This window comes from Elephas maximus, chromosome 1, assembly GCF_024166365.1.
Source record: "Elephas maximus indicus isolate mEleMax1 chromosome 1, mEleMax1 primary haplotype, whole genome shotgun sequence".
In the NCBI taxonomy this organism is placed as follows: domain Eukaryota; kingdom Metazoa; phylum Chordata; class Mammalia; order Proboscidea; family Elephantidae; genus Elephas; species Elephas maximus.
In genome coordinates this window covers 72,171,093-72,186,694 of record NC_064819.1, presented here as the reverse complement: position 1 = coordinate 72,186,694, position 15,602 = coordinate 72,171,093, and the positions used below count along the sequence as shown (strand labels likewise).

Below are 15,602 nucleotides of genomic sequence, written 5' to 3'. Positions count from 1 at the left end.
TTTATGGGAGCAGATCACCAAGTCTTTCTTCCACAGAGCAGATGGGTGGATTCAAACTGCCAACATTTTCGTTAACAGCGAGTGCTTAACCATTGTGCCACCAGGGCTCCTTAAAAAAAAAAAAACCAAACCCATTGCTGTTAAGTCAATTCCGACTCATGGTAACCCTACAGGACAGAGCAGAACTGCCCCACGGGGTTTCCAAGGAGTGCCTGGTGGATTCGAACTGCTGGCCTTTTGGTTAGCAGCCATAGTTCTTAACCATTATGCCACCAGGGTTTCCGAGGCCTCCTTCATATGACCCAAAGGGCCCTAAACTGCAAGCAAGAAGTTTGCCTCAGGGGCAAGGGTCCAAGGAACAACTGCCTAAGAAATCCAAGGACATGAACAAAGAGAACAAGTTATTCTGCTGGGTAGACTTCTTTTCTTTTTTTAAAGACAATAAAGTTGATGAGGTGGGAGAATTACTCTTCATTGAGACTTCCTGAATAACAATCAGGTCAAAAATGCATCATTTAAAATGCCTGTCAGGCAGCAATCCCACTTCCAGGAATTTATCCAGGAGAAACAAACGGGAGGATGTGCACACTTCGAAAGGCAGAGTATCGGAAGCCACGTAAATATCTGACAACAGGGAGAAATTATGGTTAGATAAACTATGGTACATTTATGTCGTGGACTAAAGAAGTGTTATGCAGAAATTGAAAACAACATAGATAAAACTTATCATCATGGTAAGCTCTGACCCCCAACGTTAAATTTTTGAAGTACGTTACAAAACAGTATACATGATTCCATTTTAAAAATATCTATTAGCATAAAAATATGGAAAACACTTACTGATATTTTTGGAATGGTTACATTTGGATGACAAGGTTACTTGGTTTACCTATATTTTATAATTTTTTAGTAATACAAAGAGCATGGGTATTTCCACAATTTAAAAAACAACGACAAACTTTTCGATGCCCAAGCAATGCGTAGCTGAGATTCTTCACCAAGCAGACTTCACCTAGATCAATGTCTCCGTCAGCATCCGATGAACACGGATTCTGGGATGCCACCTACTACATCCCCCTTCAAGAAGCACAAGCCACAGAGCATATGAAAGGCCTAAGAAAGCTTGTTTAATTCAGTATAGCAGTATGTACAAAACATTCACAATCCCCAAACACCTACAGTTTAAAAGGCAGGTTGACAAAACATGATGTATCCAATGCAAGGTGATCACAACAGTGAAAAGTCTGAAAACTTTCTCCTCGAAGGATGCAGACTCCAGGAAGTAAGCATATTTAGCCTGAGGACTATAAGAATAAGGAAAAATATGATAACCATCTTCAAATGCTTAAACGGCACTGTCAGACAGGATGAAGAAAAATTGTTCTGTGGCATTCCAGAAGATTAAAAAAAAATCAAAGAAGTTGCCATCAGGTCATTCCTGACTCACAGCAACCCCATGTGGGTAGAGTAGAGCTGCTCCATAGGTTTTCACAGCTCTGACCTTTCGGAAGCAGGCTACCAGGTCTGTCATCCAAGGTGCCTCTGAGTGGGTTCAAACTGCCCACCTTTCAGCTAGTAGTAAAGCACTGTACCGTTTACACCACCTACGGATGCCTCCAGAAGGCTGTTGTTAGTTGCCCTCAAATTAGCTCCAATTCATGGCAACCTTATATATAATGGAACAAAACTTTGTCCTAAGACTAGGCTAGAATTAAATGCGGACAAGTTACCAAGAAGCAGATTCCAGCCCAAACCAAGAAAGGGCTTTCTGAAACCCTTCCCTGGAAATAAGGAAGCACTATCAGGATGCTATTGAAGAAACTTCTCATAGGCTAGGGTACAGAGTTAGGTGGTCACCAAGTCCTCCAGCCCCAAGATCCTCTGGGCAGTAATTGATGAGGGTAAGGTCTGAACAAACTTCCAGAATCTGCCTAAATCAATCTGTCCACAGTAGATCTTACTTAGAGAATATGCCTACTGATCCCAGTCATCTTAGTTATCTAGTGCTGCTATAACAGAAACACCGCAAGTGGGTGGCTTTAACAAACAGAAATTTACTCTCTCACAGTCTAAAAACCCAACCAGTGCCATCGAGTTGATTCCAACTCATAGCAACCCTATAGGACAGTTCTCACAGTCTAGGAGGCTAGAAGTCCGAACTCCGGGCACCAGCTCCAGGGGAAAGATTTCTCTATCACTTCTGGGGGAAGATCGTTGTTATCAATCTTACCCTGGTCTAGGAGTTTCTCTGCACTGGGACCAAAGGACACACTCCACTCCTGGCTCTTCTTTCTTGAGGGTAGGAGGTCTATTTCCTTTCTGCTCATTTCTTTATGTCTCAAAAAAGACTGACTCAAGATACAACCTAATCCTGTAGATTGTGTCCTGCCTCATTAACATAACTGCCTCTAATCCTGCCTCATTAACATAACAGACAGCTCACTTCCAAATAAGATCACAACTATAGGCATAGAGGCTAGGATTTACAACACGAAGGAAAATTACATCAGATTACAAAATGAAGGACAACCACACAATACAAGTTGACACATATTTGGGGGGGGGGGACACAATTCAATACATGACAACAGTCAATCCCCATAAGCATCTCCTGAGACCACAAGGCCCAGGGGAACAGACACACCTGCCTTAGGAAGAACTAAGCATACCATCTCAAGCCCCTGCCACAGGTTGGAGATGCTGTAGGTATTTACATACCCTGCTTCCTACCTCTAAGAGATCTCCTGAGCACCTGCCTATCTCTAAAGGGACTAAGACACCTGCCAGCCAAGATTTATCAAGAGATACATTTTCCAAGAAAAAGTCACTTTCAAAAAACAAAGACGAGAGAAAGGACCCAGAGGGTGAATGTGAACAGACTGCTGTATTTACTGCTAATTAACAAACCCACCACTCGTCTGTCAGGCGTGCTCTGGTGGCTTGTGTGCTGCTATACTGCTGGAAGCTATGCCATGAGTATTCCAAATACCAGCAGGGTCTCCCATGGTGGGCAGGTTTCAGCAGAGCTTTCAGACTAAGACAGACTAGGAAGAAAGGCCTGGCCGTCTACTTCCAAAAATTAGCCAATGAAAACCTTATGGATCACAACAGAACACTGACCTACTTGCTTGCTTTAGACATGTCATCAGGAGGGATGTTTGGTGAAGCTCAGAGCCAGTGAAGATGAGGGAGATGCTCGGTGAGATGGATTAGCATAACAGCCACAACCATGGACTCGAACATGCTGGCACTCATGAGGATAATTTAGAACCGGGTAACGTGTCATTCTGTTGTACATAAGGTCAGTCAGAGTCAACTTAACAGCAGCTATCTATCTAATTAACAAATACGCACATCTACCCCGCCTCAAGCACCCTTCTCTCCCCCCATTAATAAAAAAAAGTCTTTCATTAAAAGTTGGAGAAAGTGATATATTTAGAGAGAGAATAATAGGACACAGTAACATACTTAGAGAACAATAGTATGTCCCATTTACACCAGTCCAAATTCTTGAATTCTATTAAAAGACAACAAGCATCTTAGAAAACACAGGAGGATCAGGAAAAACACTCCTGTATCCGTCATCAAATTTTAGTTGCATTTTCCAATCTACTTTAACAATACATACTAACAGTGTTTCCAGTTAAATGAAACATAAAGATGTTGCAGCAACTTTTTACTAAAGTCTCTCTCTTTTGTTTTCTCTGTAACTATTTTAGAATTATGAAAAAAAGAGTTCTCCCTATTCATTCCGTTCTTGGGTTAGATACCCTGGCTCAATTTCCACAATGCCCCTTTCATACTTCTCCCATACGCCTTTCTCCTCCCGTTCCTCCCTCCCCTTCATCAGGGTGGACCTAAATGCCCTGGTCCCTGGGTGGCTAAATCCCAGAGGCTGGAAAAGAGTATCCTTTTAAAAACAATGAAAAGTTACACCAAAGCTGGTAATATGTTCAACAGCTTCCTTGTCCAAGGTCATTTGACTCGCCTATCCTCCCTACAGAAGAAACTAGGGCAGTGGCAGACCAGGACAGAGCAGAATGTAAATGCAGCTCAGGTAACAAGTTCAAGTTGGCCAGAAGAGCCTTCTGGAAATGCATGCCCAGGGCCAGAGCCACCCCCAAACCCCTACCCATCCACTAGTGAAAACGAGAGGAGGCAGCTCAGTTTTTTAAGTTACAGTAAATTCTGAAGCCCTCTAACAGGGTTTGTTTTATTTTGAGTTCCCCAGAACTTTTGCCACAACCTTTGGCAACAACACCTGCTCTCTTGATACCCACTCCTGAAGATTGTTTCAATGTGGTTGCTGTTTTCTAAAGCTCAGTTTTCTAGAGTCATGTAACCTCACCCAGGTGCTCTAAAAATTGCCTATGCACTAAATTGTAAGTGATCCCTAAAAGTTGAGACTCCAAACAGTGCCACAAAGGAAGCTGTTCAAATTACCCAACAACTGGTATAACAGCCTCCTGCAGAGGGATGGAAACCCAGGGGCCTCGAACAAGGATCTTCCAGTCGCATTTTTCAAAAACTTCTGCATTCTCCAAACATTTGTTGTGAATTTCATTCTTAAATCTATTTTAACTACTATAATAATACCCCCACACACATACACTCCAATGTATTACACAGAATTTAACATATTGGAGATCACTGATGGGGTATACTGCACTACCAGAATAACCCACTTTTATGCAGAACTCAGACTAAGCTTCTCCTGCCATCTTTATTTACTTGGCAGGCACGCAGAGGTTGCAGGACTAGCTATTTTTACAACTGTGATATTTATACTAGTTAACTGGTGAATCAGGAGCCCCTGGGTACCACACAACCAAAACAAAATCCGACCTCCCCTCCTGTTTCTAATTTTTTTGTGTTGATCAAGACAGCCTCACTAAAATCTCTGATTGGATTTATATTTTGGGTTTCACTAAGAACTTCCAAAATATACGTATACTCCTAAAATACCATTTTAATCTATTTGTGAAGAATCCATGGAAAATCATGTTTTAAAAGGATACTGCTGCTTCAAAAGGGGGAAAAAAAAAGTCTGGAAACCATTGGCTGAAGCTGATGCGGCCTGAGAGTAGCTACATGACATGAATTCCAGAGCGGATATTTGTATGAAAAGTATCTACGCCACAGGTTGTGATGCTGAATCAGGTTAGGTCCGAGAGGCCAAGAAATCATGAAAACATTAAATAGACTAGCCATGCAAAATGGACATGGTCCAATGATTTCTACACCAGAAAACAGCTGAGACCTAAAATAAGTCATGATTAATTAAGTGAACCAGATGTTTACAAAACTTTTGGGTGAAGGATGTTCCCTTCTCTTTTTTAATTTTTTTTTTTTTTTTTACACAAAGGTAGTAGTAGGGTTTATAGTTTAAAAGAAACACAACACTACCACGAAAATACTTTAGGGATCTAAAATGTTACCCAAAATAACATATTCTCCATGCTTTTCAAGATGTTATAAAGTTAACTTACAAGGATTCCAATCAAGCCCAGTAAGACGCTCAAAAGGTATAAGAGCCAAACAACCAGAAAATATATTAAAGGGATTTCAGATAACTTTTTCAAAGGAAAACAGATGAACAATGGGTGAATAGTTTTAAAGAAAAGAGATGAAAAACCCAAATATTTAAATTTCGTACGCCACTTCCCTTACCTGCTAAATCTCATAAGAAATGATGGCCTGCTTCTGACCTACTTTACTGAGAGAATGGAAGAACCAAAGAGTTGGCAAAGATGATATAACCCAAGTTCCAAAAGCAAACATTAAAAAACAAAGCAGAGATCAAGAATGGACCTTCCACCAACTCCAGAACCACTATCCTGGAGGCAACAGAGTACCGCATTCCTCTCCCCTAGACAAGCAACAGCAGGAGTGTGGGCGGGAGAAGGTCACTAGGGACCTCATTCCTCCCTGACAATATTTTTATTTCAACCATTAGTCTTCAAAGGGGGAAAAAAAAAGTCCAGACGATACCAAATCAATACCAAATGGGTGGAACAGAGTAAAGAATACAAGGGATCTCTATATTATTTCTTACAACTGCATGTGAATCTACAGTTATTTCAAAATGAAAAGTTTAGTTTTTTTAAAAAGTAGAATACTTTAAAAGAAGAAGTCCAGGTGCTGCAAAAACTGGGTGAAAATTCATTTAGCAACTGGGAGAAGGGAATAAGAGCCTAAGAAATAACGAATCACTCTCTCACAGCATCCCAAAGGCAACAGACCACAGAGAAAGGTATTACAACAACACATGACACATCTGTTGGGCTAGTGTGGCTTATAGTAGACCCACCACCACTTAAAGAAAAAACACGGGCTAAAGGAGTGGTCCCCAGGAGAACATTCTTGATGATGGATGGATAGCCTGTTCTTTTGTTCCTTTAAACTGGACTAGGAGATTATCAGCTTTGTCCTATCTGGGTTTCTGAGCTAATGGTCATTAGTGACTATGGCCAAATAAGTCTGGGAAAGACAGCATACACTATCCCATTCTTAGAAATTTACAGTACACCAAAACCAAACCCGTTGCTGTCAAGCCAATTCTGACTCATAGCAACCCTACAATACACGGGGTCTATTAATGGCTCTGAAAAATCCTGCAGTAAAGAAAACAGGTTTATTTTTGTTTAACATCCCAATTGCCATGTTACTTGATCACGGAACACTCTTCTCCTGAACACCCTATCATGTCTAAGTGATTTTATTTGACCAGAATATACCTTTAAAATTTTGAATCTAGTGCCAAGAAATGCACCAAAAATTATCAATAAACCGTCTTAGTCTTGTGATGAACTGATCATAAACCGTCCATAAAGCAGTACATATTTCGGCTTCTGAAGAGTTGGCATTCTCTGTCTGTGTCACTAATAAACCAGAACACAGGACACTTTGGTTTCTCTTGCATTATAATCTGTTGGCCGTTTACCACGTGCTAGGCATTGTGCTAAGGCACACCGGTGGCTCAGTGGTAGAATTTTCACCTTCCATGTGGAAGACCTGGGTTCGATTCCCGGCAATATACCGCATGTGCAGCCACCACCCATCTACTAGTGGAGGCTTGCATGTTACTATGATGCTGAATATGTTTCAGCAGAGCTTCTAGGCTAAATGGACTGGAAGAACAGCCTAATAATCTACTTCTGAAAATCAGCCAGTGAAAGCTCTATGGATCACCACAAAGATCCGATCCAATCACGGGGATGGCCCAGGCCGGGCAGTGTCTTGTTCCATTATGTATGGGGTCGCCAATAATCAGGGGCCGACTAAATGGCAGCTAACAACAATACAATAGGCATTGTGCTCAAGGTATCTGAACATACATCCCACTTAACTTTCAAAGCAACTGAAAAAGATATTACAACCCCTATTCCATTAGAGGAAGGAATCAAGACTTAAAGTTGTTATAAAACGGCAGGGCTGCAATTTAAACCAGGTGTGACTCCAAAAGCCATACCCTTAACGACTGAGCTCTACTGCCTCCCCAGAGGAGGGCAAATAAAGTTCATGTGTAGGTCATCAGCAACAGGTAGCAACAGGAGGCCTGTTTAACCAGCCTCAACCTTCACCTGCCATCCCAATCACAAAGCAACAAGCTGGGCTTTCTCCCTGGCTATTCTCCACCTTGCACTCTTTGCTCCATCTGTATTTAGTATGTTTCTCTTACATGCTAAGCTCTCTCTGGCTTCCAGGCCTTTGCACATTCTGTTCCTTCTGTCCACTCTTCCCTTGGCTAACTCCTTCTCATCCACCAAGAATCAGTCTAGACTGCCCTTCCTCCTAGAAGTCTCCCTGGATTAGGCCTTCCTCCCGTGTACTCTCTCATCCCCCTCACAGCACATCTCAGACTACTTACATGTTATCATTCCAACTAGCTGTGAGCTCTGAACACCATCAAGCCAGACACTCTGTCTGTCGTGTACATATTTTGTGCCTGGCACACAAGTGTTCAATCAATCTGGAGCAAATTAATGTATAAACCAACCAATCACATCAAACAAGGGCAGGAAGTACTGATACTTCTGAGGTCCAAATCTCCCCACAGGTTGAAAGTTTACAACCACTGAACAACCAGCCAAAGAACGTTTGACTTTTTATTTTGAGCATAGTGGTTAAGGACAAAGGCTCTGGGCGAAACAGATTTGGGTTCAAATCTCAGCTCTGTCACTAACTAGCTAGATGATCTCAAGCAAACAACTTCAGCCTCTTCAAATCTCAATTTCCTTATCTCTAAAATGGAGATATTAAAAGTGCCTACCTCAGAGCATTGTTGTGAGGACCAGATAAAGTAATGCATAATTAAATGCTCAGCAAATGGTTAAGTGCTTAGCTGGTTCACAAAAGTTCACGTCAACTCAGAGGCATGTCAGAAGAAAGGCCTGGCAATCTACGTCCAAAAGATCATAGTCTCACCGAAAAACCCATGGAGCTCAGTTCTACTCTGATACACATGGAGTAGCCAGGAGTCAGAACTGACGCAACAACAACTGGTTTCGTTTGGGGTTTTTTTGGTTTGTTTATTTTTTTGATTTGTTGGTTTGTTTTGTTTTTTATGATCATGAAAAAAAGGAAGATGAAGACAATGAATAAACTAGAAATTGTATAAAATCTTAAAGTATAAAAAGATGTCACCAAGTAACATACCCCTACCTTTATAAGAAGGGAGGGAGCTCAGATGAAACAAGAAATAACCCATTGCCATTAAGTCGATTTTGACTCATAGTGACCCTATGGGGCAGAGTACAGAATAATCCCATAGAGTTTCCAAGGAGCAACTGGTGGATTCGAACTGCCGACCTTTTGGTTAGCAGCCCAGCTCTCTCTCAACCACTGCGCCACCAGGGCTCCTTAAACTCAAAAAAAAAAAAAAAGATGCACTGGAAATATTAAGCCAACTCATTTAGAACCGATTTTAGTGGACTGACAACTCAAAGTAAGTCAAATTATAAGGAAATACCCCAACGTTTTGATTAAGCAACTGAATCCCCCCAAATTAAAAAAACCAACAATTTAAAGAAGGCTAATTCTGATATCATCTTGCTCAAACTTGAAGCCTGTCAGAATAAACCAGACCTTGAGTACTTTTAGTAACAATTCCTGCCCACGCAAGTAACAACCGAAACGAGTTTACACCAAGCTCCGAGAAACTGCCCAGATTTGGGGTGATAAGTACTTAAATTCAAATACATCTGTAATTTGGTTACAACTTTAACTGACTCCAGCTAATGTTAAGAAAAAAAAAATTTTTTTTTCTTAAAATCTTACCATTAAGTGATAATCACAACCACTTCTTTCTTCATTATGATTTAGGTGAAAGTTTACACAGCAAATTAGTTTTTCATTAAACAGTTAACACGCAAATTGTTTTGTGACATTGGTTGCCAACCCCGCAATGTGTCAATGCTCTCCCCCTCCCCACCCCAGGTTCTCTGTTTCCATTGATACAGCTTTCCTGTTCCTTCCTGCCTTCTTATATTTGCTTTTGGGCTGCTGTGCCCATTAATATCGTATACATGATTGAACTATGAAGCGCGTCCCTCACATGTGTTATTGTTGGCCCTATAGACCCGTCTGATCTTTGGCTAGAGGGTGAACTTCAGGAGTGACTTCAGTACTAAGTTAAAAAGGTGCCTGGGGGCCATACTCTCAGGGTTTCTCCAGTCTCTGTCAGAACAGCAAGCCTGGTCACTTGTGTCTGTTTTGTGAATCTGAATTTTGTTCTACAGTCTTCTCCTGCTCTGTTCCAGACCCTCTGTTGTGATCCCTGCCACAGCAGTCGTCATAACTATTTTTAAATGGTGCTATTTTTAATATAGGAGCCCTGGTGGCATAGTGGTTAAGAGCTCAGCTGTTAACCAAAAAGTTGGCAGTTCAAATCCACCAGCCGCTCCTTGGAAACCCTTTGAAGCCGTTCTACTCTGTCCAATAGGGTCGCTATGAGTTGGAACCAACTTGATGGGACGTAACAACAACAACTTTAATATGTTGTGCATTTAAATCAGGGCTTCAAACAGTTCATTCTGGTTAGAACCCCTGCTGAGAATTTGCATTTCTAATTCGCAGGCAACGCTAATACTGCTGGTTAGGGACCAATTATGAGAACCAGTAGCAGAGCAGTGGTTCTCAAAATTTATTATACATAAGACTGGCTTGGGAATTTTTTAAAATATAGATTCTGATTCAGTATATCTGGGGTGGAAATCCAAAGTCTCAGCAGGCATCTAAGACAGAATGAACCAGTTCAAAGCCCTGATTTAAATTTGTCTTCGAAAATGTAACATTGTAAATTTCTGTCTTGACATGCACTTATTCTTAGTGTAATCAATAATGTCCATACCAAATTGTACAAAGTACCATTTTAAAGGCTGTTGTAGCAAACACTGCTTCTAATATTTAACTTAATATGAAGGCGGGTCCATCCGCTAAAGTAACTACATAAACAAAGATTTACTTTGAACATACAAAACAGCAAGGGAAAAAAACAAATTTCTTCTCTCTGCACTATCATCTCCAAACCCTATGGTTTAACAACATTAAATAAAACATAGTTTTTAAAAACTTACTCTTTATCAAAGCTAAATAAAACAGAATGATGGCACAAATCACTTCTGCTAATGATAACCTTAATTACGCTAGATACATTAGCACATTTAATTGCAGGGCAAAAGTAATTCAAGTTTTCCACGTCATTGCCTCTGCCATCCTGACCTATATACAGACTGCAGACAAAAGTCTTCAGTCAACAATGGCAACTTGAAAGGTTAGATAGGAACCTTAAGGGGCAGTGAGTTTCTCTTAAGGAGGGAAGAACAACTCAGAAAAGGAGGGTGAAAACGGTAAGACTGCAATCAATGTGACTGAATTGTACACATAGAAACTGTCGAATTGGGGTAGGTTTTGTCGTGTATATTTTCAACAACAACAAAATAAATAAAATTTAGGGGGGAAAAAAAAAACTCATCCATCAAGAACACAATCCTTACATCTACCAGGAGAGGCAGTCACATAGCCTGGAATTAAGATAGTTTAAAAGATTCTCAAAACAGTTGTTATCAGAAAAGTACTTCGAATTCTGTCGCAACTTCAACTGAAGAAAGTATATATTAAAAAGACTCTTTCAATGAAATATGCTTGAGATTTGTTTTAAAATAAGTCGGGGGAGGGAAAAACATGCACAGAAGATAAATAAAACCTTATTGGTAAAATGCTGAAAATTGTGGACGCTGGATGAGAAACACACAAGGGTGCAATATATCATTTTCTACTTTATTTTCGAAAATGTTCGTGATAAAGTTAGACGGACTATTCTCTCCAACACAAACAAGATTTAGTCACCTAAATTTAAATTTAGGTCCACCACAAGCTCAACGTTGTTGTTACGGGTAGCTGCCGTCGAGTGAACCCCCAACTCAAGGTGACCTCGTGCACAATGCTTCTTTGCCATCACCGTGATTGATTGGTTGCTGATCACACCATTGGGACCCATAGGATTTTCACTGGCTGATTTTCAGAATATCACCAGGTCTTTCTTCCTAGTGCATCTTAGTGTGGAAGCTCCGCTGAAATCATGCAAGCCTCAACTGGTAATCTCAACCGAGATTCTAAAGGTACAGCCCAGTCACTGATGACTCCCAAAGAACCCTGTGCCCCAAAGGGTTCGACCCCTCAGCCCCACAGCCTGCCTCTCACAAGCTGAAAGGAATCCCAAGTCCAGTGTGAGCAGAGCAGATCCTGCCTTCAGCAGTCATTTCCCTCTGAAACACCAAAAAAGTATGTAAAATGCCGAATGCTTGGTTCAAATACTCAGATCGCCACCCAGAAGGTAGACGCAAGCATAACATTTAAGAAAATTTAAATAAATAATTAAACTGACGTGATGAATATTTAAAACCCCCTCCCTTAAGTCCTTACAAATAAAGTCATATAATCAGTCATAACAGCCAAGATAATAAATGAGTTCACTGAACATCAAACTAATATGAAAGCAAGCTCTAGGTGATGACCTAAATACGGGTGATGATTACAGCTTGGAGAAATACAATTTTTAAAAGCTCTAAAATTTAAATTGCCCTACCTTTAGCTTCCAGTGAACAAATATTCCAATTAACCTAGGACAAAAAGGTCCTCAGACCTTCTGAAACAGCATAGAAAACACAGAGTTAGCGTTGCATGAAAATTAAGCAATCTAAACAATGGAGGGAAAAAACACTTTCACTTCCAAACATTTGAAGAAAAATAAATGACAGTCCTTACCAGCACTTTGTTTTCAACTCTGTCTCCCTTGACTTCCAACTTTACTTTCTTCTTCACCGCAATTTTTATCTTTCTGCCAATGACATCCTTTATGCTTTCTGAAAGAAGGGGAAAGTTTCATTATAGTCTTCCACTAATAAGAAAAAAAGCACTGGGGAGGAAAGAGCATTTGGAGGAAAATTTTTGTGTTTATTACTATTCTCTTTTATTTTATTATTATTATTGTGTTATTTTATTTGCTTATTTACACAAGCCTGACAGTTATCAGTCATCAAATATTTAATGAATACCTGTGTGCCTTATAACATGTGCTCAGATGCTGAGGCAAATATGAAAGCATATGACATAACCCTAGCCCATGTAGGGCAGGAAGAGCCCTGGGGGAGCAGTGGTTAAGAGCTCAGCTGCTAACCAAAAGGTCACCACCAGTTCGAATCCACCAGCCGCTCCTTAGAACCCCTATGAGGTATTTCTACTCTGTCCTATTGGGTCGCTATGAGTTGGAATTGACTCAGTGGCAATAGGTTTGGGTTTTTACGAGGCATAATATAATATTGTTGAGAAAACAGGACGCACACACAAGAAAAAAAAAAGGAGAAATGTAGGGCGGTAAGATTGAATGCTATATTGCATGTAGACCATAAGCAGAATTGTTGTTGATGTTGGCTGCTCTCGAGTCAGACCCCAACTCATGCTGACCCCAGAACTAAATGCTGCCTGGTCCTACATCATCCCTATGATCAGTCAGGGACTAGACCTTTGTGATCCACAGGGTTTTTATTGGCCGATTTTCAGAAGTAGATCCTCAGGCCTTTCTCCCTAGGCCTTCTTAGTCTGGAAGCTCCTCTGAAGCCTATTCGGCATCATAACAACACTGCAAGCCTCCACTGACAGGTGGTGGTGGAACATGAGGTGCACTGGCTAGGGATAAAACCCGATTCTCCCATCACTGAACCGTCAATGCCCCCAATATACAACAGGAATTCCTAAATTCACTCAGCCCTTGGGCTGGTCACCTCTGACCCCCAGCAGCCTCTGTTGATCACAGTGCCATACAGATATTATCCTTCTCTTTGAGTGCCTTGACAAGGAAAAGGTTGAGAAATTTGGCAAAGAGCCAGAACTGGGCCAAATGATTTAGCCAGGGAAGGACACTCCCAGCCATCTGTCCTTCCAAAATTATCATAAAACCACACCCCAAAGTGCAAAGCCTCCCCTACAGCAATCAAAAGAACAGAATGGGAGAAACACAGGAAAGGAGAGAGCTGAAAATTTGAATGAAGGCAAGATGGACTTCCTGGGACTTCCATGATACCCCAAACTAAACCCGATCCAAAACCAAACTCACGATCATCCCTGCTCCTCTTACGGCCAATTATGAAGCTAGAAATCTTGGTTATCCCCAACACCTTTCTCTCAGATAGGGAGTCAGTCACCAAATCTTCTAGAATCTACCTCCTGAACAGCTTTTGATCCCTTGGGCATGACCCTGCATTCAGTCCCTGAGGCTAAGTTCATGGCCTCCAACCTATCAACCGACTATTCACTCCATAACCAAAGAGACACTTCCAAAATCATGAGTCTGATCATGTCACTCCCGGTCTAAAATTCTCCAAGGAGTACAGTCATCTTTCATCAACAAGATGAACCCAAACTGAGAAGATGAGAAAGAGCGTGCCATTCAAGCTCTTTCTCATCTTCTCATTTAATGTTACCGGTACACATTCTAAGATCCAATCATCCCTAACATCTCCATCTTTTTGTGTCCCCAGGCTGTTGTATATACTATTTTCTTTCCTGGAATATCCTTTTCCTATTCTCATCGTGATTACATTCTACTTATTCTTTAAAATCCATCTCAAGGGGCACATCCCTTTGTAAACTCTCCCTCAATTTCCCTAGGGTTAATAACTCCCTCCACTAGGTGTCCGTAGTACTATATTCTGCATTTTACACGTATTTTTGTTTTGTTTATTCATGTATTCAACAAATATATGTACATGAGAGTACCTTCTAAGTCCTGCAAGCTGGATGAACCCCCAAAACTACTACCCTGAGATAATCTTTAAACCTTAAACCAAATATATGCCCTGAAGTCTTCTTAACACCAAATGATAGTTTAGTTTAACCAGTAAGGTCTGCCTTAAGCACTGTGCTCTTTTAAGATCTATCTATGTGGGATCAAACTGACATCAGCAACTCAAAGATTAGATAGGAACAGGGAGCAGTGAGTTTATGTTAATGGGGGAAGAACAATTTGGAAAATGAGGTGAGAATGGATGCGCAACTTGAAAAATGGAATCCATGTCATTGAACTGTATGTCTAGAAATTGTTGAATTGGTGCATGTTCTGCTGTTTATAGTCTCAACAATGACAAAAAAAATTAAATAAATTAAAAAAAAAAAGAGTACCTCATGTGTGCCAGGTACACTATTAGGTGCTGGGATAGTGATGGCCCCTGTCTTTGGCAGGAGTTTACAGTCTAGTGAAGGAGAAAGATGGGTGCCATTAAACCAATCTGCACACAGTACCAAGGAATCATGAATCAGAAGGCACATGAAGGTTTCTGGGACGGGGGGACACTTGAGCTGAATCTTGAAGGACCAAGGCATAGGCCACTGGTATCTAAATTCTTGTTGTTAGTTGCCTCATTGCTACCTTATGTATAACAGGACAAAATGTTGCCCAGTACTGCGCCATCTTCATGATGGGTGGTATGTATCACCACAGGTTTCCAAAGTGAAGGGTACAACACAATCCATTGAGATGCAGGAAGAAAATGGGAGAATTTTTACCTCTTTTCGCAATGTATATTTCAGTGTACATTCTGGAATTTACACAATGAATGAAATATGGGTATGATTAACAAATCAGCAGCTGTTTGTTAAGGGGTGATCAAAATTTTGTTACTGGGAACACAACTTCCAGAAAGTTTAGAGCCACCACCTTAGATAAGAGCAGTGAAAAGGGGAGGAAAGGGCGTCGTCAGCGTAAAGAACATGGAACCATGAGAAAGCACAGCATGTTCAGGGAAGAAAAATGAGGTGGAATGTTTGCGAGAAAGGAACCTGCGGGGGAGCTCGCTGAATTGTGAGTTCTCTATGCAGCTATCTTATCAGAGCTCAAAAAACGCACCCAGGCTACTACTCCTCCCTCCCCTAAAAAAGAACATCAAAGTGCATCAAAGTGCCCCTAATTTTGGTGGTGGGACATGGGCATCTGAAATAGACTTGACTCACAAATATATGCTTGTGCAAAAAGAGGCTGGAAAGTCAACTACCAGCAGGTTCAAAGTGCCTATCTCTCAGTGGTAATATGGGTGACCAAACCAAAC

At 40.9% G+C, this 15,602-nt stretch overlaps 2 protein-coding genes across 8 annotated transcripts in view; one reads left to right on the top strand and one right to left on the bottom strand.

Annotated features, from left to right (window-relative positions):
* LOC126076526 (cytidine monophosphate-N-acetylneuraminic acid hydroxylase) overlaps positions 1-15,602 on the top strand; it is a 509,905-nt gene that overhangs the window by 202,579 nt on the left and 291,724 nt on the right. The window lies entirely within an intron of this gene.
* Positions 1-15,602, bottom strand: part of CARMIL1 (capping protein regulator and myosin 1 linker 1) — a 398,843-nt gene that overhangs the window by 380,653 nt on the left and 2,588 nt on the right. For all 5 annotated transcript variants that reach the window (XM_049884969.1, XM_049884962.1, XM_049884966.1 and 2 more), the window contains exon 2: positions 12,268-12,365. In XM_049884969.1, coding sequence (XP_049740926.1) covers positions 12,268-12,365 — 98 coding nt within the window. The remainder of the gene's footprint in view (positions 1-12,267; positions 12,366-15,602) is intronic.